This window comes from Rhamphochromis longiceps, linkage group LG11 (assembly GCF_057381845.1).
Source record: "Rhamphochromis longiceps isolate RC_006_pf linkage group LG11, R_longiceps_female_GT1.1, whole genome shotgun sequence".
Lineage (NCBI taxonomy): Eukaryota > Metazoa > Chordata > Actinopteri > Cichliformes > Cichlidae > Rhamphochromis > Rhamphochromis longiceps.
In genome coordinates this window covers 12321996-12347747 of record NC_140567.1, presented here as the reverse complement: position 1 = coordinate 12347747, position 25752 = coordinate 12321996, and the positions used below count along the sequence as shown (strand labels likewise).

General features: G+C 39.6%; 1 protein-coding gene across 2 annotated transcripts in view; it reads right to left on the bottom strand.

Moving 5' to 3' along the window:
- adamts16 (ADAM metallopeptidase with thrombospondin type 1 motif, 16) overlaps window positions 1–25752 on the bottom strand; it is a 52408-nt gene that overhangs the window by 8137 nt on the left and 18519 nt on the right. For both annotated transcript variants that reach the window (XM_085422327.1, XM_085422328.1), the window contains exons 6-18: window positions 25414–25497; window positions 24599–24758; window positions 21642–21747; window positions 21309–21446; window positions 17362–17515; window positions 15003–15098; window positions 12437–12585; window positions 10813–10985; window positions 10580–10710; window positions 10120–10243; window positions 9656–9900; window positions 9416–9557; window positions 8192–8318 (exon numbers count right to left, since the gene is read on the bottom strand). In XM_085422327.1, coding sequence (XP_085278453.1) covers window positions 8192–8318; window positions 9416–9557; window positions 9656–9900; window positions 10120–10243; window positions 10580–10710; window positions 10813–10985; window positions 12437–12585; window positions 15003–15098; window positions 17362–17515; window positions 21309–21446; window positions 21642–21747; window positions 24599–24758; window positions 25414–25497 — 1829 coding nt within the window. The remainder of the gene's footprint in view (window positions 1–8191; window positions 8319–9415; window positions 9558–9655; window positions 9901–10119; window positions 10244–10579; window positions 10711–10812; window positions 10986–12436; window positions 12586–15002; window positions 15099–17361; window positions 17516–21308; window positions 21447–21641; window positions 21748–24598; window positions 24759–25413; window positions 25498–25752) is intronic.

Here is a 25752-nt window from a genome sequence, read left to right as displayed (position 1 = left end):
GCATTTGGAAAGGTGACCCAGAACAACTTGCAAGGTCTTATGTTTAAGCTACTTCACAAAAAGGAGTCGTTTCCATGACTGATAGTGTTCCTTTGTGTGTTTCTGTGCGGGTATCATTTTTGACAATGTGTGATCATTGTTATGCTGAAAAATGAAGCTGTTGCCAACGAGACGCTTTCCAGATGGTACCGCATGCTGATACCTATCATTTTCACATCCAAATTTCAAAGTTTGGATTAATACTCTGCAAGACATGTTGCCACTGATTTTCAGTCCAGTTCTTGTGTAATTTGGCATATCTCAGCCTTTTCTCCCTGTTTCCCTTCCCTAAAAATGGCTTCTTGACAGCCATCCCTCCACTGAGACCATTTCTTATGAGGCTTCAGTAAACAGCAATGGATCATCTGAAGCGCAAGATGCATCGCTCTTTTCTTTGATGGATTTTTCCCCCCCGTTTCTTAAAGACATAACTTTGAGATGCTGTTCATCTGGTGTAGATGCTTTTTAGACCTGATACTTCCTTCTTTTGTCCTCTACTTGTCCAGTTTCCTCAGATTTTATGAGGACACACCAGAGGTGGGACCAAGTCATTGTTTTGCAAGTCTCAAGTAAGTCTCAAGTCTTTATCCTCAAGTCTCAAGTCAAGTCTCAAGTAATGTCAGGCAAGTCAGAGTCGAGTCTCAAGTCACTGGTGTAAAAGTCCGAGTCAAGTCACAAGTCTGAAATTTTGAATTTCAAGTCCTTTCGAGTCTTTAAAAAAAAAAAAAACGAAAAAATAATGTTGCAGTTATATGCTAAATGTAAATATTAGACCATGTAATTTTAAAATCTGTGTTTTTCTCAACACATGACAAAATAGTGAACTTAGAAAATATACACAAATTGTGAAATTGCACCTCTTTAAAATGCAGCTCAATTAAACTTAGCTCCAAGAATAATTTTCACGGACATTTCTGAGATAAGCTGCATGTTATTCTTGGATGCGGTTGTAGGACCAGCTTTAAAATCGCATGACAAAAATATCATACACATTAAAAAAAACTGTATCACCAACGTAGCCTGGACAACATTTGCTAGTTAGATGAAGTCAGCTATCTCATCGTAGCATATTTATATGCATATTTATAATCATACGGTTCTTGGAGTGAGCGCATACGATCATGAAGTTTAGTAACTTCAGGTCACTGCAACAAGCCCAGGTACAGTTTACCGACGGATGGGTGCAGGACCTTGAAATGCACCGTGTAGAACGAAAGACCATCGTGCGTATCATAAGTTTACCAGTCTCACAAATTGTCGTCATAAATACACATTCGTTAACCGTTTATTAATAGGACCTTTGAGCTCAACGGTAATTAATTAGTAGTGGAAATAATTTCTGGTACCCATCACAGAAATGTAGCAGTGACAATAATACTGTATGCTGTAATCGTACTGGGCAATTAGTGATACAAAAAACCTGTTTTATCCTGTGAATAAAAGTATATGTTTTTGTCAATGTACCATAATAACAGAAGCGAAACGCAATATTGTGTCAGGACAATTCACTATTTATGCACAATAAATAAAGGAGCATAGCGCGACAATTTCTGTTCAGCGCCAGACTTGCTTGTAACCTATATCACCAATTATGTTAAGAAAAATGACGCATTAACTACAACAGCAGACTGACCTTCGTGTAAATGCTTGGAGCAGACTAACCTGTGAGCTGGAGTGTTCTGGGACGTTATATTTGATCTTTGAATGGCTGCAATCCAGGCCATCCTTCGCGTCTTTGTTACTTCGGAAACATGGCTCGAACAATTTCTCCTCAATGACGTAATCCGATAACAACCGATCTCTTTACCCGTCGGCTTCCCGTGGCTGTCATGCGACCGGCTATTGCAGTTAATAATAAAACGGCTTCTTGACATTTTTGTGTTTCTTTTTATCGCTGTGTAACTGATTTTAATTGAAAGCCTGCGTGCGCTAGTACCGCTTGCCACGAGTTCCCAGAATCCTTTGCGGTTCTACCCGTGAATGACGTCACATTTTCAATCTCTATATAATATGCATGTTAAATTTTATATTTGGGGTAAAATATCAAGTCTTTTCAAGTAAACCGGTTCAAGTCCAATTCAAGTCCCAAGTCATTGGTGTAAAAGTCCACGTCAAGTCACAAGTCTTAGAACATTTTTTCAAGTCAAGTCTAAAGTCATAAAATTAATGACTCGAGTCTGACTCGAGTCCAAGTCATGTGACTCGAGTCCACACCTCTGGGACACACTGCTCACCATGCTGAGATATGCCAGTTGTTGGCTGATTGCTCTTTGGGAATCGCCTTGTTGGTGCAAGAACTACCTTATTCCTGTCAATCTGTGTTATCTTTGACATTTTCTAATAGAATCAACTAAATGATTATGTGTTTTTGTGACAGGCTGCTACTAACCAAGTATCTAAAGATACAATTTAAAATTGTTCTTTGCTATGTTGTCTGTTATGTGTAGATACAACACCACTTTATCCTTTGAGTTAGGGGCCTTTTTTATGCTTGAGTCGTTCACAGGTCAGTGTTAAGTGGCTTGAGGCCTGCAAGAAAAATAAGTGAAAAAGCAGCTAAAAAAATGTGAAAGACCAACAAAAAGCAGGGAGAACTATGGCTCAAGACTACTTTAAAAAATTACAACAATGTTTGGCTCCTTGGAAGAATAATCAAAAGAAATGATTGGTGGCACATGGCTTTCAGATACTAGTGTCGGTGCTAAACAATGACAAATCTAAGAGATGAAGGATGTTGAAGGCTCTGGCAGACAGCAATGAGGTGACAAGATCAAAGAGTCAAAGCCGTGTAGCATAGGAAAGTGGCTTTAGACATTACTATGGTCCCACGTGGATTCAAACCCTCCACGAACAGTAAAGCCATGAATGCACTTCACAGACCTTTCTTTCCGAGCAGACATGAGCTGGAGCTGAGGAACATTAATAATGGCTTCAACCTACTATGTAATGCAATTCAATGCAGCATTAAAAATGTTATTGGTTCCACCTAACTGAGAGGTCATCGTGTCTGTTGTCAGCTAGGCCTGTTCAATGCATATGAAGTGAATCATTTATAAACAGCGCAAAAGCATAAAGACAGTTTTGGTACCGCCATCTGTGTTGCATTTAAATTGTCAAGCATGTCACAGTTTTAAGATTTTGACTGCTTTCACACAACAACGAATAAACCATCCCCACGAAAATGTGGCTCTCCCTCTTTAATGGAGGCCGTAAGATGTGGTTAAATGCTTTAAAGACTAACCAAGCTTGACCTCGTTGAGACTGTTTTTCTTACCATGCTGAGCTTAAAATGCACATAATTAAATAACAAAAACACATTTGTCAGGCATTAAAAAAATACTCGGTAACAGTAATGACAGAAAACTCCAGGTGGAGTACAGAGGTGGCCCTCCTATCTTAAATTTTGGTAAACCTTTATTTAAAACGCCCCGCGTGTCTATGAGTAAAGACATTTTTTATCCTGGCTGGGAATCGTCTGCACAGCTGGCAGCGGTGTGCTGTCATCATAGCACCATTTTTTCCCTTGAATAGTGAAAACAAAGTAAAAATGACTAAATAAAATACAGCACATTACTACACATGATGATACAATAAACCACAAAGATACTAAAAAAGGCTGAAATAACAAAGCTCTGGGGGGACATGTGTTCCTTTTCTGAAGACTTATACATATTGTCAGCGCCATCACTGCTTTATGCGAGTGAATACGAGACAGTTTTGTGGTCATCTTGTAGCATTTTCCCAGGTTACCTGTTCCAAAATGGAGACAAATACAAGCTGAGCGAGAGGAAAATATTCAGGCAATGACAGAGCTATGCAGAGGAAAAATCCCCTTTTGAACAGCTGCTGGTTACTATAAAACACGAGATAAACGCTAACATAATTGGGATTCCATGATTTCAGAGTGGATTACATAATATCGATGCGCTGTTTAATACTGTATCCACATTTTCTTCTGCCTTGATAATTTTTTAAGCATACTTGGTAAACGCCCGTGAAAATGCAGAATGAGAGTGATGACTTCACAAGCAAGACGGGTTCCAGTGAAAAGCACTGAGAAGACGGGAGATGGGGCTAGTAGAAAGAATATGAGCTAACAGACTGCTGCAGTTTAAGACTGCTGGCGGCTCTGATTTTGAGGTGGGGTTGGAGTAGGGACACTGAAATTTGTCTTAATGAGAGGGTGAGAAAGTGTGGGTGGAAAAGAGCTTCAGAAGTAACTGAAGTCACCACCTTCTGCTGCCCTGCCATGTCTTCTGTGCAAGCAAGCCAGGCAGCAGCTGATGGCCACTCATTCTGCTTTTGGCAAAAACAACAACAGCATCATGCAGCATGATTGCATGCAAGATGTTGCTGTATATGTTGCATCACATTTTAGGCACACAAGCGCAGACACACCGCCCCTTGAGAAACACATTGCAGGCAATGCATTAGCGGCAGCACCACGACAATTTTGTTGACTTTGCTTTTAAAACTTTCTATGAAATGTATTAACTTTGAGGCTCCTGTCACATTATATTACATTTCATAGAAATACTAAATATTATTACAGAAAGCAAGCATGACTGCAACAAGGCCTTATTGTGCCCAACTGACCTTCTAGTTCTTCTAGTTCAAGAACTTTATGGAGAGTTCTCGTAAGGTTTTTTTTTGATGGTTTGGTTTGGCTACTGCATGACATTTTTATAAATGTGGCGGACAAAGTCACAATTGCACATACAACAAGAGAATTTTGCTGCACGTGCACATGCAACCCTGACCAAGATGAGGTCAGTGTCCCAGCTAAATCCCTCTCTGCTCATGAATCAATGCACAGCTTGTCAGCAGCGTCCCCTTCGTTTGCAAGAACTTGGCTGATATTTCAAGAGCTAAGAGTGTTCATGGAAATGCTCACAATAGGGGCACAGAGAAATGGATGCCTCAGCAAAAGCCTAACAAAGCCTCTAGGTAAATTCTTTCGGTATTGATTTTAAGACAGACATGCTTTTATCTCTGCTAGCTAAAATGATCTTTTCATTCACAAAAGGTTTGAGTGCCAGTTTTCAGTTTGCATGATACAGTGTAACAAAGTTCAGCATTCTGCCTTAATAGAAACAACATTTAGGCACGGAAAGCCTGTCTGCTTTTAATCGAAAATAAAGTTTTTACTATCTTATTTATTTATTTTTTGCAGACCTCATTAAAGTCTGACAATGCTTTTCACAATGAGCACTGGAAATAATATAATCAGTTGGTCCCTGCAGTTTTAGTGACATTTGGTGATATTTAGTGATATTTAAATGCTTTGCCCCACCCTGTATGTAAATATCCAGTCTTAAAAAACATATCTATATATTCGAAACCATTTTAAACCATCAACGCAATCGCAAATTCTCCTGTTATTTGAAACCACTGCTGTCCTAAGAATGCCTTACACTCACACATCTTCTGGCCAGGACTTTACACAACATGACACTGACCAGAGCAGTGCAGACAAGGGAGGGACATTTCCCCTGTGTGTGTTCATATATATCTTGCCTGTCAACGGGTGAACCACTTCCGATGATGTCCACAGCATCAGGCCATGTTGACTGATCTTTGTTCCTCTTTGTTGGCTCTTAGCATCAGGGATACAGACAGTGACCAAACCACCTAAACGTAGCCAAGATCCTACAGAACTACACCCTAAAACCACAAAATCAGGAGTGGGTCTCACTCCCACTTTCCCTCAATATGTTTGTGCCACTCAAGGTGACCCCGCTGACATTTTACAACAACTGGGAAAGCCTGCTTAACCACAGCAATCTGGAAGTGCATCTCAGCTTATGATAACATTTCCTACTTCCCAATTAGTCTTGGGCCAGCATCCTGGTATAGCCTTGTGGGAAAAATATGCTCTGATCAGCAGAGTTTGGAAGTGAACCAGCATGTCCCACCAAAGAAACTGGCAGTGCATTTTGCATACCCCAATGCGCTGGACATCTAAAAGAAAAAAAGTTCTAGGTGGATCCTGATATGGCCAAAGAGCTTAGGTCCCAAAGTGATGATCCATGTGAATAGGTTTACAAGTTCTTGGCCTGCTGCATTAAACAAACACAGAAGCTAACCATTCCTGACAGTTGGTGGGGTTTGAACTGGATAAAGACATGAACAGAATATCCAGTGGAACTTCTCCTTCTTCCCTGTGTCTCACACGCATGTTCTGGCCAAAATGTAAGTTATTTTTCATTTTGAAGTGAGGATAATGTCATCATCACAAAGCAGGTGCTTTAACGGGTTGGAAAAGGGTAAAACATATAGTCAGTCCTGCCTGACACTCTTCATTGGCTTTACTATGAGGAGATAGTGTGGGAACTTTGGAAGAAATTACTCAAGTAATAAACAGCTCTTCTGACAGAAATTGCAGAACAGATGTGTAGGTGTTGCAGACCAGCAACACGTGGCAGTGAGAAAGAGTGAAGGAGAGAGAAGGTGAAAAGGAGAGAAGCTAGGAAGATAGCAGGATGGGAGAGAGTAAGAACACCAGAACAAAGTAGACAGAATACTATTCGCTGCCATGTTTTTACCTTCAATAACTAGATGTGAGTATACTTGGCTGGAGGCCCTAAAGCTGATCCTCTAGCTACCTAAGGTGCAAACATGAATTGCACGCATGTAGAAAATGTTCACCATTTACAACTGAACACATTTTGTCCCGTAGCCAGAAGTAGACGCTGGCCCTTCCAGGATATGTCAACTGAACAACTGAATAATTGACAAAGCCTGAAGTCTTGAAGGGCCAAACATTGTGCTGTTTTCCATCCAAAATATGTATCTGGAAAATATGAGGAAAGGTCTGCACAATTCAAATACCATTTTTAATAATGTCCAGACTGAGAGCCATCTAAAACCAGAGCGCCGATATATTGATGAGGTCATTCACAATTTTTTTTAAAAGTCACAAATTATTTCGTTTGACTTGCATGAGTTGTGATGTTGTAACTACATAAAGTCATCTTAACAACAGAAGTCTGCATATGACCATAGTTTTGTCTCAATCTAATGGTGGTGCCAGATGGAAAGTTAGGAAAATAAGAAAGCGACTGCATTTAAACATGAATGTCTGTAACCCATTTAATGACAATCAGAAGTCACTGGGATTTATTTCCTGGATGCAGTGACTGTCTGTACAGAGTTGCATGGCTACCTGTGATATATGGGTGAACATGAAATCAGAAAGGAGATGAACCAAGCTGATTTCTACGAGATATGAGCTAAAACAGAGAAAAAAAAAACGGTCAATCACACTCACACTTATGTCCAATTTAGAATATTTTGCCAGTTAACTTAAAATTTATGCCCCAGTCACACCAGTACAACCACACCCTTCTTGCTGTGACATGACAGTGACGACCAATGGACCATTTAACCGCCCCATCCAGTCGTAACACAGATTTTTTATTTTAGATGAAAACCGAGCATGGCACAGTTTAAAAAGCGGTTTAAGGATATGGTTTTTACAGGGTACAGGGAAAAGGTAGAGATTTGATAGGGTGTTCTTGTCTAATATTTTCATGTGTGTGCGCATGCACGGGTTTGTTGGTATGGGTATATATATATATATATATATATATATATATAATTGTAGGTTGTGTATCCTTGAGGTGTTAATGGGGTTATTGAAAATGTGTATATGTGCGTATGTGTGTATATACGTATGTATGGATAGATAGAAACATATATGTGTATATATTAAAAAAAATTTTTTTTACACATAACATATAATGTAATTGCAAGGAGGTATTTCTGTAGTCTATTGATACTAGATAGTGGAAAAGGGGTGGGATTAAATAAGCTTATGCTTCTTCCTGCTCCTTTTTGAACATGGATGTTATTTGGAGTTGTGGTTGCTCGTTTTCCTTTTGTTTGCTTTGTTCATTTGTCTCTTTTAATTCTATTTTTTTTATACTTTTTCAACATGTTCAAAATAAAGATTCAATCAATCAATCAATCAATCAATCAATCAACGTTGGACCGGTAGACCAACAGATATGCAGTTAGCCAAACGAGAAAAAAAAAACTATACATGTTAGAAAACCTACTCAAATTAATTAACACAATTTATAATACATGATGACTAGTGGGGATGATCAGCAAACATAACAAATACACATGAAAATGCTGAGGGTCTGACCTGGGAGGACACGGTTGGGTGTTGCAGGGCATCAATCCAGTAGCTGGTCTTGATCTGGGATTGCAGTACGACACATTCACCTGCACTTTCAAGTCTTTGTAGCATGCTGACTTGGTGTTCATTTGGCCTGCATAGGGTATAGATCAGTAAACATAGAAATGTTTAAAGAATACAGTTGTCATTTTGCGTCAATCTGCTATTTAACTACTATAAAATCAACAAAACTGCATGATGGGAGATGGAACCACACGTTCACCACTTCTACATATGTTATTCAAATAAATGTTTTTGTCTCACATGTGTGCAAAAAACTTAATTTGATTCAATTAACTTTACTAGTTTATCACCAGATTGTCCTTTCATCTTTAATAAACTTAAACTAATATTCATGTTTGACTGAAGTGGCTTTAGCATCAGTGACTTCTTGCACAATTGCATATTGTGTTGATTAATCTAAGTAAACCTTAAATCAGGTTTTAAGACTACTTTGATTATTATTTTAACTTAGGCAGAGTCAGTCAGTACATCTGAGCTAATATAGGTCACTTAGTCAGTCATACTCTTTAATAAAGCAAAAGACTCTCAACTCATCACAACCTGCAATCAGTATTCATTGAGGTGGAGGTGGCTAGGGGGTACTGCAGCAGACCGGGGTGGACAACTTTAACCTCAAGGGTCAATCAATAGGAATTCTACACTAAGAGCTTTGTTCACAGTGATGACGCTAAGCAAGCGCACATGCACAAATATAGCCATGCCTACACAATGCACCCTTGTTCCTCAACCTCTGGCCACAAATTACCTGCCCAGGGGACAAAGGCCACTGGTCGCAGGCAGGCATGTGTGTGCTTGCAATGTGTGTGTGTGTTTGTAATAGCAAGTCTCCAGCTGAATAAGGAGAGGTCCCACCAGTTTGAACCAAGAGCCTCTAATGTCCCCTCAGTAATGATGGGAACACGCTCGTCTCCATTTAACCTGGAGCTAAAAGACTGATTAAAGGTCAGAGAGGCAAGAACTAAGCTTTAGGCTTAGTCTACTGATCTACAAATTGTCCTCCTCATTTACGGTTTTAGATCAAGATTAGAGGTGATGCGTGCTTTTTCATCAGTGCAACAGATTTTAAATTGCTTCTTAAAAAGTTGCATCTATGAAAAAACAAACATAAATCCAAAAAAATAAAAATTAAAAACAAAGACATTGCATTTTTTAAATGTTTGCTCGTACCTCCAGCACAAGTGGCTGAGCACTGGGAGCGTATGATAGCCCATGTATAATTGTGCTTGATGCGGTTCTTCATCAGTTTCTCATCAGCTTTCTTTAGAGTATATTCCCAATGCACACCAGGATTCCAGCCCTGCAACAGCACCTAAAGGAAAAAAGGTAATAAACAGGCAAGTAAGTCACAAAGAAAAAGGAGAAGGAAAGTAGGTCTTAATCATTTTACTGAGACCAATGACCTACTACCTCTATTACTAGAGTCTCATTGGTGGGACCGGCTGATATGAGACTCTCTGGTCTGTTATATGGTCTTTTGTACTCGAAAATTGCTCCAGCAACGGGGTGTCGGCCAGGCCAGTCCACGGTCCAGTGGCCATTAAGGTAGTAGCGTCTATGTGTGTCCCTGACAGCCAAGTAGGAGGTGGAGGAATTCAGTTCAATCACACGGATGCTCCGAGCTCCAGCTGGGACGGTTATCACTGCATAGTACTCTGAGAAATATTAGAAGATCTTAAATAAGCATTAAAAGTGACATAAAACTCCAGCAAACAAAACAAAATGTTAATAATATGATATTAGGCTACACAGATTTTATGGTGAGGACTGCACCATACAAAGTTTGTGGGACATGAAAACAAATATTAGGTTTTAAAGCATTTCCAATAAAATCGCTAAAAACCAATGAAGTGAATAATTCATTTGTGACGTACGGTTAGTAAAATGCTGTTTTGTGTACTGTCCTTTGTAAATCTTGCAGGTGGAGTTGTCTCCTTTACACACCCCACAAGCATCGGGCACAGCTGTGGAGCCTAAAACACGGTCACAGCCAACTCTCTGTGGAAGAAAACCATCAGCGCTTTTGATGACAGTGTAGCTCACACACATAAAAACACAAGACTGCGTCACAGTACGCATTCGATTACAACATTTACAAAATTCCAACATTTATTATGTACGTGGTGACAGGTCAATATTTTACTATTCATTACATCTAAAGTAGCAGACAGCAGGAGAAATAAGAGTCTATTGATGTTCTTTACTGCTTACATCCATTGTCAAACTTCATGAAGCCACTTTGAAAGACCTCACACGCCATATACATAAATGTAGCACTTTGACATCAATGTTTGGTCACATCATGTTACTTTCCAACTTAACATTTAACATTACCTCACACAGTCCATCAATGCAGACATTAGAGCTGTCTGGTGAGCAGAGTGTCCCATCCTTAACTTTGCTGGCCAAGGCAAAAAAGAAATCATAACCTTCAGCAAAGCAGTAGAGCTTGCATAGATCTTGATCTGGAAGAAAAAGAAAATGGCCATAAAAAAGGCCTCTTTTATCATTTCAAATAATCTTTAGTTACGAGTTTTTTTTTTAATTTAAGAGGAAAGCTTTTTCACCATCCACTCTAGTGTATGGTCTCCAAGTGTAGTACCAGCCTCTGAACTGTTTGCCGTTGAACTCAGCACACTGTTGTGCTCTATAGTCAATGGTGTTCCTGGGACAGTCTTCAGTATTGCAAAGTTTGTATGACCTGGAGGAACCCTCGCAGAACTTCCCTCCGTATGCCGGTCTAAAGAGATGGATTTAAACGTGTAGAATTCAAGGTTTTTCTGCACGAAACAAATAATAACATGCTTCCAGTATTTTATGGATCTTCTTTCTTCATCTTCTATCTGTGACTGTATGTTCGTGTTGAAACCCCAAACATGGGTGACAGTAGAGTGCAAAGTATTGAAATAATGTTAATGGTAATAAAACATTTAAGATAGTTTTTATCTGTAGAGTCTGTGAAATTCTGATTGTGTTGATCCATGAGCATGTTTCACTCCATATGTGTGTATAAGTGTGCCTTTGTGAAGGCTTGTGAAATCACAGGTGTATATCCTCGGGTTATGTTCCTAAAAATCTCTTGGATGAGACAAAAACAGCTGCAAACTCTCCAACCACTCTCTCTGTGTTGTGTTCTTTCGTTTGATATCTCTGCATTTCATCTTTCACCTTTTTAATCCCTTTTCTGTCATCCCCCCCTCCTCCTCCCACTTTATTCCACTTGCCTGTCTTCGTCCTTCTAACCCTTCACCACCAGCTTTCCTTTCCTTGTCTTTCTTTCTCCTCCTCACTCTCTGTCTAATTTAGCCCACCACTTGTCAGGATCTTGGCATGACATGATAAAAAGGAAGTCCCAGCATTTGGAATAGGGGCCCCTGACTGACTGACAGTGGCAATAATCATGAGTGACTGATGAGTTGGGGGCTAAATTAGCAGATAAGTGACAGACTTGTGTGACTTAATCACAATTCTTAATATACTGTTGGCCCTTAGTCAAACAATCAGAGGTACCACAGGCCATCCAAGTCTTCTGCATGTTATAGTAAGAAATTATACAACTAGAAAACTATACTTTGACAGATGATGACTTTTAGTAGACTTTTAACACCATTTAGTAGAACTGTTCGTAGTGTATTCAGTAGTAGTTCAAAGTAACACTTGCTGTGAGGACATGTGTTAGTGTGGTATTATCTGGCAGCAGTATGATAGTTAGCATATAGCTTAGCATAAAGACTGGATACGAGGATTAACAGCTAACAAGGTTTGTCCTGAGTCGGTCTAGAAACACATCTAAAGCTCAATAATCATTCAGTATATCATTATTCTTAATTCTTATCTTAATTGTTTAATTAGAACACAAACACTTATTTGTGATACTTAAAACAATATCAATGATAAGACTCCCATTCCAGGACGCTCCTAAGTTAATTTAAAATCCAAAAATTATTTTAGTCTGGCTTAAAAATCATTAAAAGTTTTTAAAAGGATACTAAGGACAAGTGGATGTGAGGACTTTTAAATATAGAGAAAACTAGGTGCCGCTTCAGTTTTTGTGTTAACTGTCAGCTAGCAATACAGACAGAAGAGGTTTTGAGTAAAGTTTGTAGTCACTTGTACATTTATGTTTTTCTAATGCTATGTAAGATTCTATGTAAATATAATGTCAGAGGCCATTGCTTTGTCTTTCCCTACCTGGGGTTGTTGCATTGCCTCTCACGATATGTAACGCCGCTCTCACAGCTTCTAGAGCATGTAGACCAGGTGGACCACTCTGACCAGTGGCCATGCTGAGGCCTTGGACCCTCATCACCCTGTTTCACACACTGGCCCCGACGACACCACTGAAGGGAACAAAAGAGCATTGATATATGGGAAAGAGAAAGATGCAGCAGAATGGGGGTTCAAATAGAAACTGTCAAAACTAGACCCGTTTTTATCTTAATCACGAGTGAACTCACACACAATCAGACTGCAGCATCGTCCATCTTTACCGTTTCTCATATGTAGCATGTGGCATGCATTTCTCATTATGGGGAACGCTCTGTTCTAGGTAGAGTGTGCTGTGGTCATTAATAGGATCACTGAACATGCTGGCTGCAAACTCACTGGCAAGTGCTATTCTAACATCCGTGCAAGTCTGTGGGACTGGACTTAACAGAGATTTTGTAGAGAAGAGCAGTGAGGTTAAAATCTGTTTAATACTTGATTTGATTGCACTGCAAATGTGCCTTATTATGGTCACCTCTGCCACGTCAAGACATGACTTACTGTGCTTACTGTACTGTTTTGTTTTGTGTTTTTTTTTAACTGTGGCCCAGTCCTGGTTACATGTTCACAGTCTACCAGTAAAACCTTTTCAAGGTCATCTCATGCTCTTTCAATTTTCAAAGACCAATTTCTCTTTCATTCTGATCTCTGGTGGACTGAAAAGCCATGTGCATATAGTGTTACTAGCTGCTTCTGACCAAGCAGCTTTCGAGCAGTGAACACTGCCAAATGTGTCCCTTAAGGCAGCAGGCAAAACCGAAGATTACACGATAGTGGATAAAAAAAAAATAAAAATCTTTAAATATGTTTCTGCACTTCTTTGGACTGCATGCAATGATGGTTATCGTACAGGGAAAACTCAAAGCCACAATCGAGTACATACATCAAAGGCCGAATCATTAATCAGCTTCAGTGTACTTCTTCTCCCAGAATTCCACACACACTGGTATTGCATAAGCTGTGCTATGTCCATACATCGAACATATGCAGCTGTTCTTGTTCTCACTATGTGAACAATAACTACACAAGAGACCACAGACCCACACGCCAGCATATGCAGACTCATGCACACTTTACCAACTAATCTCATGGTCCTTGACTAAGAACTAGAACAGCTGATTTCCCCTCAGTTTTCCCCCTGCGGCTGAGTGCCGCAGATTCCTATGTGAGGCAGTCAGTGTTTGTGCTCGGTTAATTTTCCCGTGGAGGGGGAGCGCGAGATTAAACCATCAAGTTTAATATATTGAGATGCAAACGTTGATGAGAAGCTGTCAGGGGAGTGAGGGTAAGAGAAAGAGCAAGCCTCGGGGGGGAATCATCTTGAAAAGAAGAATGAAAAAGAAAACAAAGAATAAATAAAGAGCGCAGATTGCTTTTTGGATCCAAGCCAATTGCATATTTCTGCCACATCAGCAACAAACGAACTGCAGCTGCTCCCTGAGGTAAAAGAAGGAAGGACAGAGTGGTACCTAGAGCAAAAGAAAAAAAAGGAGTTTTCATTTACACTACACTCAAATGTACTAAATCAAAGTAAAGTTGCTGATTTGGCTTGAAAATAACTTAAATAGTCTGTGCTGGGATATGAGGCCATTGCTATGTAAGCAAAAAGCAGTTAAAAGAAGTGTAGTATCACTCAGTTCAAGCCATTTGCTTTCAAATAGCTGGACTTAACACTACATAACAATAAAACACTCAATAAATGTTACTTTTATAAGGCTATGCACATCATTGTTGCCTTTTCAGTGTATTCATAGCTATGGCTTATTGTCCTTTGCAGCTTACTGACTTAAAGGTCTGTGGTATCCCTAAGTCAAAGAATGTGTTTCCCATTTTTACAAGCTTTCCCCCGCTTATACTTTTACACGCTTGGTAATGTAAAGAAGCACACTGCCAAAACACTGCTAGGGCAACTGATATGCAGGAAGGAGAATTTGCCCTGAGAGTGAAGTCATTTTTCAATAGACGTGTTTAAATCCACTTTTCTTAAGTTAGCACACATAACAGAGTAAAACTCTCTTACTGAGTTGTGTTACTCTGTTGGATGGTATTTTTCTCACCAAAACTGAGAGGAAATGTGTGTGGGGCTCTTGTTTAGGCTATCCTAAAGAATAAAGGCAATGTTTGCTAAATGCCATATCAATTGGAGGAACATTTTGGCTCCTTTGGCTATCAAGAAACAAATGTTATCTTATTGGTGATATGACTAAAAGCTAACTCTATGCCCTGAATAGATTGTGGACTTTTTTTCCAGTGTACAAATGACATTTTGAAGAAGGTATCTTCATTTTCCTGCTAGCGGTTGGAACTGTCTTCCGCTTCAAATGCCTCTAAGGAAATGGATAAAAGATTCCAGTAGAAGTCAGCGGCTCCCATGCCACTCATGTGATGCCACTCTTGAGGTAAAAAAGCCTGTGAGTGTCAACCCCTTTAACCAAACACATCGCCATACCCACACATGCGCACACACGCACTACATCATGTGTTAAGTCACCATATCGGGGCCGCAAGCAGAGCCCTCAGCAGCTGGCATGAATTTGGTCTCACACTTCCTCCCAACACGGTGGCACCACAGAGCCTTGCAGATATCCTGGAACAACATAAGAGAGAGAAACATGGAAACCTTAACTTACTTCTTGCTCCAGATTCCAGAAACTGGATCATCACGATCCTCCTCACAATAGCTGTAAACAAAGCTTGCAGTGGGGAAAAATGATCACTTGTAATAGCATTTTGATTTTGCCTCTTGAGAGCTAATAAAACATGTTGAAGGAATCTTGCTGAATCTGCAACTGTCTGAATAATTATTTTCTGGAGAGCTTCCCGTGTGCAGCAAATGTGAATCTCCAAAATATTTATGCTTCAGTAGCTACGGTAAAGACATCAGCATCGATACATAAAATCTGGTCTAAGTGGTTCCAACATCATCTCTGTTGCGGATCGACGTAGCGATCTTCAGCTTTGAGGAAGTGAAACACCAAAGTGAAGAAGTAACACAGAACATGAAGATTAGGACAAAGTATTAACAGGGCACAACTGTTTTACCAAACTTACATGATGTAATGGCTGTGTTACTCAGTCATTAAAGATTCAGCTGGGAGCACCGGCCTGTTTCCCTGCTCGCATTGCCTGAGAAACACAGCCTGCTGCTTTTTAACATGTCTACTCTGTTGCTATTTGAATGACTATATCAGATTTTGACAACTCAGTGCAGATGCTGACAGACACCTCAGCCTCAGCTTGCTGCTGCCAAAAGCCACCATGGAATTCATCCCAAGGACTATTTGTCCATCTGTTTCGCTTGCTCGGGCCGTTTGTAGCAGTAAAATAATGGCAGAGAGCGGTTAGCGATGGGAGGAGAGACAGAGAGAAATGATGGACAGTGTGTCAGAGGCTGAGAAAGAAAGAAAAACGCCCATTAACATTATTCAATTTTTCCTATAGAATAGCCCATCCCTATCTAACCGCAGAGAGTATCATTTGTTCCCTCCAGTGGTACCTTATCTTGACAACAGCTGCCAAAAAGTTTAGTGAAAAAAGAATTCATTACACCATGAACTGCGCCGCTGAGGCCGATTCTTGTGGGCTGTTTTATTTTTTATGAGTAACAAGTGCTCAGAAAGACAGTGAGTGTAATGGCTGCTTGGAGATTTATCAGTCCAGAGCACCTTGCTGCTACCAGGTGCACAAGCGTATGTTATAAATGTAATAATCCACAGATATTCAGACGTTTATATAAGCACACAAAGAAGGACAGCATGTGCAGAAGACCTAGGATTCAAAGCCAGCTACTACTGGCACTGGCATTTCTTAGAGCATAAATTAAAAAAGTCACTTGCTTCAAGTCCCATACTGCAGACATAACATATTTGATACATACTGCAGTAACTTTATTACAAAGCATTAAATATCCATCTTGCTTTATCGTTGATCATTTTTGGTAATGATATCTTCCAGATGAAGAAAATTTGCTACACAGAAAATGATAAAGGAACAAGACAGGTTAAAATAAAATGTTAAAATAAATGAATACAAAGCACAAAATTGCAGTACATATATTATCAGATTTTTATACTGGTCCACTTGACTGCAACAAATAGAAACCTTTATCCTGTGTGTGACTAAATGCTATGGTGCTGCAAATATGTGCGCCATTGTAGTATACAAAAAAGGTCACAATAATCTGTTAGAGGGTCTGTGACAAAAATGAACTATTGGCTGCTAAGGGTCTGTGGGGTAGATGGATGGTTTAACCTTGTTTGTTTCTTCAGAGAGCTTTGTATTTCATCTAAACACTGAGAACATCCTTGCCTGAATGGTTCAAACAATACAGGTGCAGCTTTGGCTCAACTGAGGTTCAGGTGGGATACTATATTTTAAGACTGATTACATTTAACAAGTATTTAAAGCCCTATTATCTGGGAGAGTATTTCTAACAGTAAGATCAGCAGCAATGAGACAATGGGAGAGCAACGAGCAGAGATTCCCACTGGCAATGCTCCAGTGTATATTTAGTCATCTATCCCAGTGAGTACAGTATATCATGGGCAGTCTTCGAGTCTCAGTCTTTGTGTGTGGATGCATATGTGTGTACATGCACAAGGGCATGTAACCCGGATCAGTTTCTCTTTTCCTTCCTCTTTTTATTTGATTTTTCCTCTACCTCATTCATCCCATCCCACTCTTGCATTCTTTGACTTTTTTCCCCCTAACTAGCAACACATGATTGTTAAAAAAACGTATCAAATGCTCACGTTCCAGTAGATGTGGTGATAAAATCCCTGACTGGGATTATAAACCTGTTTTTAAATTAGCATTAGATGGCATAAGAGAGTCCAAATCAGTTTTATTACCTTCTTAAAATCAAGGGTGCAGAGTTTGGCCTTCTCCCCAAACTGCCATTTGCATTGTGTGTCTGCATCGTACAGCTCGCCAGGCAGCTTCTCAGGGTATTGATACTCTGTGATTGCTCTTGGTTCATCTGATAGGCACAAAGCCTGGGCAGAACTGGGGAATTTGATAGGGAGATAGCAAAGGAAAAGCACAAAAAAGAGTTAAGTAGCTGGCATATGAGACTGCCTGCTGTGCACATAGAAATTCCAAAAGCGAGCATCACTCCACGTGTTCCATTGTTCCCAGCACAGTGACAACTGTAAAGTGTAGCTATGGTAACATAACAAGTTGGCAAACTCAAAACCTGTGGGTAATGTTTTAATGCATCAGACACTCAATTATGACAGACATAAAAAGTCCTTGCCCATATCGCTCATATCCTAACACCAGCAGGGGGTTTCCAATGTTAACTGATATCACTGGTTACTATACAGCGATGTTTTACAGCTTAAACGCTGCAGTCGGGGAATATATTACAAGAATATGGTGGAAAGAGCATGAAAAGGCAAAATATGCTGGAATGGTTCATTGTGTTAGTGAGTGGTCCTGATTGCTTTAGCAGAGTGTATGAGTGTCTGTGTGTGTATATGTGAGATCTTCCATTGCTTTATGGGCCCTGTGTGTCTAAAGAGAACAATGTCTGTTCTACAAGTGCAATATTCTGGTATTCTACATTATTCACATAATATGGTTTCTGAAAAATACATTACATTTACAGTACTGTGTAATCACACATATCAGCAAGGACTCAAGTAAAGATTGGGAGGACTTAATGTAATTCACAAGTAAAATTACAAAATGATTTGTAGGATCTCTTGAGGGCAAGAGGCTTAAGACAAAATTTACCCCCTCCCTAAAAAATGTACACAAGATTCTCATCAGCTAAAGATAAAAAAGCATCCTTTCTTTTCTATGATTCCCTCAGGATCTACAGGCTCACCCCATCCAGACCGAGGGCTATTTATATCTATCTATTTTTTTGTTGGCACATAAAACACAGACAGCAAACTGCTGAAAAAAAAATCATAAAAGGTTTAGATAAGACTGGTCACAAGCAGACTCATAGCTGAAGAACATTTATCTGCAAGACTTTTTGATTAACATTGCTGAATGTCAACCAAACATATCAAACAAACCAGCGTCCAACAAACATACTGTAAACACATTTTATGTTTACAGTATGTTCGCTGCTTGCAAACTTCCTATTAGCTTAATTTTAAATTAAGTCCGTAAGTAACAAAGTCTCACTAACTGCATTTCTAAAACGGAAACATTTTGCATGCTGTTTGTCATTTGATTATTATGACTGACAAGATATAATGTAGTATATCTGTTTTACAGATGGAAATGATTGGTTTTATTACTTTAGCATAGCCGGCCAAGCAGTTTCCCTGTCCTAGTTTTTAGGCTGAGATATGCTATGCTAAATTAAGATAAGCTAACTAGAAATGGTCACAATCTGCAAACCATGTGGAGACTTTTTCTGCAACTCTGATGGAGCTTCTTCTTCATTCAGCTGCTCCCATTAGGGGTTGCTGCAGTGGCTTGCATCTCACCCTATCTTTAGTATCCTCCTCTGTCCTCTGTCTCCTCTGCATGTCCTCTCTTTGTCCAGAAATCTTTCCTGTGCTCTTCCTCTTTCCCTCCTGCATGGCAAGTCCATATTCAGCTCCCCCTGTTTAATGTACCAAGTTTCTCTTCTTTGCACATGCCCAAACCATTTCAGCCTTCCACTCTAAAACTTTCTTTCCAAACTGCAAATCCTGAGCAGTCCATCTAATATACTCATTTCTAATCTGGTCCATCCTCGTCACTCCTAGTGAAAATATTAGCATGTTCAACTCTACCACTTCTGGTTGGCTTCTCGTCTTTTTTTGTGCTACTGTCTCCAAACCAGACATCATAGCAGGTCTCACTACCGTCTTATAAACTTGTCCTTACACTTTTGCTATTATCCTTCTGTCGAAAATCACCCCTGATACTCCAGCCACTACACCCTGCCTGCACTCTATTCTTCACCTCTCTTGTGCACTGTCCGATGCTTTAGATGGCTGACTCGTCCACCTTCAGTACATGTCCTGCATCACCCTCACATACTTCACTGCTACTCCCAACATCCTCGTATAATACCACAACTCCTCTCTTGGCATTGTATCATATGGTTTCTCTAGATCTACAAAGACAGTGCAACTCAACTTTTCCATCAACACTCTCAAAGCAAACATCACATCTGTAGTGCACTTCTCTGCCATGCTGCTGCTCACTAATCATCACCTCTCTTCTCAGCCTAGCTTCAACAACTCTTTCCTAGAGCTTCATGGTATGCCTTATCAGCTTTATCCCACTGGACCTACTACAGCTTTGCACATCACCCTTGTTCCTGCAAACTGGCACAGTACACTTCTTCTCGATTCCTTACACATCCTCTCACTCCCCAGGCTTGTGCTAAACAATGTGGTTAAAAACTCCAAAGCCCTTTCTCCTAAACATCTCTATACCTCAACAGGTATGCCATTTGGACTACCTCTCCTTGTGCTCTTCATCCTCTTCATAGCTTCCCTCACTTAGTCCCTACTGCACTTCACTACCTGTGCTCCATCCATCCATTCCTGCCCTCTCATTTTCTTCACTCCTCAGCTCCTCAAAGTACTCTTTAGACCTGCTACACATCCTTTCCAGCTTGATTTCTCTGCCTAATCAGTTGCTACAAATGCTTCACTCCTTCCTTAAACTCTCAGCAAGGAGCTAAATAAGCACATTTCTCAGAGGAGTCTGAGAGAGAAGGGGATCTTGAAGCTTTCTGGTTGGTTTCACCAGCTTCAACAACAAAAACAACTTCAACTGGCTTTTAAGGAATTTGCTTTCACTGACGTGAAGATTATCCATCCATGTTAGGCATGGAGGGATAAAGCATCTGACCATGCATACAGTCCGGCCTGTCTGTCATGGCTGACTGAAGAGAAGTAGATCTAGAGTGAGTGTAATATAAACTCTGCTGGCTGACATAACGCTTCTCTCCATAGCAGATGAAGGAGACACTGTGGAGTCTCATGATTGCAGCTAGGAAAACATACAACATTTCAGCAATAATATCATTCAGTAATAATGCAAGATGACGACTCCTTGATTGTTTAATGTTTCAGCGCTCTCCTCCATGTGACCTCAAGAGGTGATGGGAGTTTAATATAAAACTGACAGCTCTAACGAGGTTGAGGTCATCCCAGCTCTAATAACTCAGCGAGGAAATACACTGTCTGTCTCCGCCACTCTGAGAGGGGAGACCTGACAGTTCAGCTAACACACGGGTAAATTTAGTGGTGGGCACTGACTCTGAGCTATCTAGTTTCAAGTATACACGCACACAGACACACACACCTACATCCACAGACAAATAGAAACATGTCCAGACACATGGGCGCGTTGTCTGTGATGGCTGTTTTCCCGCTTGGGAGAGCAGGCTATAAGCAGAACAGTGCACAAACCAACTGCCATGCAAACTTACGGCTTTTACAAGCATGCATCTTGATGCACAATAAAAGTGCATTTTGTAAAAGAGCACTAAGAGAAATGTAGGACCATATTTCACTTAAATTAGCTGCTATGGTAACTACATTCTTTACTTAATTGCATGTAGCCTCTTGTTCATTCAAAGCTTTAAAATTGCTTTTGAAATATAAAATCTTTTACAGGTTTTATATAGGTAAAAGTACAATTTTTCACTTGACACATTAAAAATAAAAAACACAATGAATGCATGAATTAATTAAGTGGCCAGTTTGAAAAATGTAGTTGTTGTGTTTGTTGTGTGAACTCTAACAAAAAGGCAGACATGAAAATTCTTAAAAACACTAGTTTAATTTCTTTTAGTCAACACAATGAAAGTAAAAAAAAAAACCCAATTGCTTACTTGAGGAAGCGGCTGAGGTACTGACGGCTGCAAGCAGACCAGGAGAAGACACCGTTGTGACCAGCTAATGTGGGAGACATGATGTTGCCTTCTGACTTTTTACAAACATTCCCTTCACCATCATGGACCATTCCAAAACTGGAGAGTTAAAAAAAGAGATTTTTATCTACAAATTCAGGTGACATAATCATCTACTTCACATGTAACAAATGCAGAAGTTGTCATTCTAATAGATTATTTATTTTTACATGAATTAAAACAAATTTAGGTACATTTTTCATTTCATTGTCGAACAAGGTTGAACGAGGCTGAATGTACTTTGGAAACCCTTACTTGTGTCCTGATTCATGGGCGATGGTGAATGCCAAACCCAGGCCAGTGTCCTCATTAATGGTACAGCTGCGGTATTTGCTACACATCCCGCTAATTGGCGCAAACCCTGCAAAAGCAGTGATAGATTTTTGTTTTTGCAATCTTTAATACAAGTTTTATTCTTTAATAGTTTAAAAAAGCCATTCCAAAAATAACTGTAATTGGTTAGTTAAAATAACTGCTGTCAAGTTGCTTCTTCTCAGCTTTTTAACTCTACATTGCAAGAGAAATTTCTCAAACGATACGCACTGGTGTGAATTTGTGGAGGGCACATGTCGGAAATATCAAACAACATCAGTGAATTCAAATCCTTCCATATGATAACATATGGTGCTCTATATAGTCACATATGCTACCTTTTACTTCACTTTAAAACATTCTTTCCCTATCTTCACATATTTCTCATATCTCTCATTCTCAGTTAAACTCTTTTATAGTATTCAGCTCCCTTTATGCCTCTCTCTGTCCTCTCTCCTCCTGTCTCTCACATTTACAGCAACCTCTGGCTCTGAATCAAAAAGGCTAATCCACACGAGAGCCTCCCTTAACGTTTTTTCCTTAGAGTTTCATGGCGAATTTGGCCTTAAATGTTGTTTGATTTACATCTCTAAGTCTTTGCCACAGAGTGGCTCATGTATATAACTAATGTGAGCAATGATATTAAATATAACAAGGGAGATTAACTGTGAGAACTACCATTTATTTCTTTTTTGTGTTAGGAAAGAGGTAGGTCATTGATATTATATGACAGTTTTGAAATATGAATAAAAACATTGAAGAATAGGGCTCTAATAGTAATCCAAATAAACAGTGAATGGTTGTGCTAATGCCTATTTTACATCGTACTTCTGGGAATTAGAAAGCACTGATTCTTATTTTGACTGGACAGACACACAAACACACACACACACACACACACACACACACACACACACACACACACACACACACACACACACACACACACACACCTTTTATCTAAGCTTGCACAGCTGTATGGATGAGGTTAGTGCCTGTTTCGACACTTTATTGTAAAATCTTAGGTCTGGGGAAGTTACACTCTTGTGTTTTTCTGGTGCAAAAAAGGGGAGTTTTTTTCTCACAGTGTGGAAGATAAGAATGTGTTTGCACGGTCATTACCCCAAATAAGCTTCTGTTATTGTGCTAGGTGATGCACACTCACAGAGACAGCGTGTGTCTGAATGCTCAAGCCAGCTGAGCTTAGTCTATGTAGAAAAACACTAAGCACTCTAAACTAAATGAAAACCTGATAATGTGTCCACTTTCTGAATTTCTATCTGGTTTTTCTCTTATCTCTGTTAAATACGGTTGGCAAAAAAAAAAAAAGTAAAAAAAATAAATATTCGGATACTAATTATCACTAAATACTTAATTACTATTGCATCAGATGAACTGCGGCATGATATAGCACTGATATCAACAGTGTTATCTTTGTTTCACCTAGCTAACACACAACTTCACACAACATGCTGAAGGCATGTTGCTGCTTTACTAGCAGCTGAATATGGCGTTATTTTTGTGCCACTATTCTGAGCGCACGTAAAAAAAAATGCAGGTGCAAGTGTTGCATTTTGAGGAGAAATTTATTTTGAGCGAAGAAAAGCTAAATTTGAGTGAACAAAATTCGTTGCTGCGTGCAAAAAATGTATTTCAGTGTTTGTTATTATCCATACACACACACACACACACACACACACACACACACACACACACACACACACAATGGCAGCCCCTCTCGCTCAGTTTTTGCATTTGCGCTTGCACGCAATGTGTTGCTGCGCTCTCAACATTTCTACCTGTGCGCGCTCAACTCTTTCTCTACACCGTTATATTTGTGCCACAAAACCAGCCAATCACAGACTTGGATGCAAAAAAATCTGACTGGCTGTTTTGGTCTCCAATCAGCTCGAAATGACGAAATGCAATATCCCAGAATCCATTTCGTCCAGAACTCAAACGAGGCAGTGGCGGAGGAACACAGAGTGGCGGAGTTTGAAATATTACTCTGGGTCACAAAATAAACTTTTAAGATATTTTCATGCGAGAATGGTGCTGTGTGAACTTCAAATATCTGCTCGATTTATCAAGACATCACATATTTGCATGAATTTTGTTCACTCAAATTTAGCTTTTCTTCGCTCAAAATAAATTTCTCCTCAAAATGCAACACTTGCACCTGCACCTGCGCTCAGAATAGTGGCACAAAAATAGCGCCACAGCAGTGAACAACACTTTATGAACAATTTCAAGAGGTGAGTAAAGCCCCCTTTTTCAACAATAATTAAGCTCTAAACAGGTAGCACAAATGTCAGCCTGGCCAGCACACACATTTAACTTATAGCCGCATTAGCTGTCTCTTAATGATCATTAAGGTAGCAGCTAGCAGCTATGGCTATTATTGGAGCTAGGCGGCAAAATCACTTGTGCCTGTATAACAGTGTTTATTTATTAATTTAAGAGGATTTCGCAATTATTTGTTTCTTGTAAAGTCCCTAATTAAAGCTGTGAGAAGTCTAAAAGTAGACAGAAACAATGGCAGCGTACCTTACCAACAATGTTTGATCAGTAATGAAAACATGGTACCAAATCACCAGAAATACAAAGTACCCCAAACAGCCTAAAATTGTTGTTATTGTTTTTTGATCGGATACTGATAACTGGTAATACATTTATAATAAATCTGGATTCAACATAAAGTTAAAAACTAAACATAAAAATAAAGAAGATGATAGATTTTTCTTTCCAGGTTAAGGTACGCTGAGCAAATATGATGGATCGGTGTATTGACAGGATTGTTTATTGCCTCAAATGAGGCCTTCTGGCATTTGGTTGTTGCAGAATCTGCTCTTTTGTGATTTACAAGCAATAGAGCAACAAAGAGGTTTTTAAAGTCATACCAAGAGTATCACAGGGTTCATTCTTCCAAGAGCAGATGTCGAGTCCCGTGAGGAGGATGGCGTGGTCATGGTGCCGGCCCTCTCTACCTCCCAGGGTGGACTGCCAGTGGCAAAAGCTGTTCAGTGTGTGGTCTGCATGGTGGTTGATTACTAAGCCATTCTGTGACATAAAACACATAAAAAGATATGATGACAGTATTAACTTCATTGAGGTAAAGCATTATTATCCATATATTTACTGCCAACTTACAGATTCTCTCTGGGTCTTTATAATCAATAACCAAGATCCCTTAGACATATAGCATGCATGTTGATAACAACATAAAGGCTTACAGATTTTCTTTTGTGTACAAAGGAAAACGTCTGTGAACATTTTTGTATTTTCACCATTCCTCCTGCTTATAAATACTTAATTTTAAAATCTATGAAGTGGCTGGCAAGTCTAAGCCATTGTTCTCAAGCTGCTTTACTTTTCCCAACTGTACCCCAACAGTTTGTCTCTCTCTGTCTGTGTCGCTCATTTACTCCTAGACTCCATGAGAATTTCCCCTGTGGCACAGATCCAGGGAAATACATGCTCTATTTAAACTGTAAAAGCCCCTAGTTGTTACAACAGCCCCAGGAAGATTTTGGAAGGACCAAAAAGATCTGGAACCTCAGGCAAAACAAACAAATAAACATACAAATGATCCTTTTTTGCATTTTTTTTTTGCCCCTTGGTATGTACAGCTAAAGAACATGGTAACATATTGTTAGTGTATAGGGTTGAGTTGTCTGGGTGAATGATGATTCTGACTAAAAACTGACACGCTCACCTGTTCTTCATCCAGGAGGACGAGACCCACAATCACTATGTTGATATTTCCCCCTATTGTGCCATCTTTGAACAGACTTGAGACCTAAAAGGCAAACAGACAATCATTATGACGTATTACTAGAGCATCTGGCATTTGTCTAATCCATCTCAAGTAATGTTTCAAACTCATGTAATTTGAGACATAAACTACATGTGCATGAGTAATTTTACAAAGTTTAAAGTGGCTTGAACGTGACCATCAAAGTGACATCTGAAGTACTCGCCTGTTTATACAAATGCAGGATCTGTCATTAAAAACTGTTACTGGTACTCGAAGAGGATCTGATTAGTACAATCT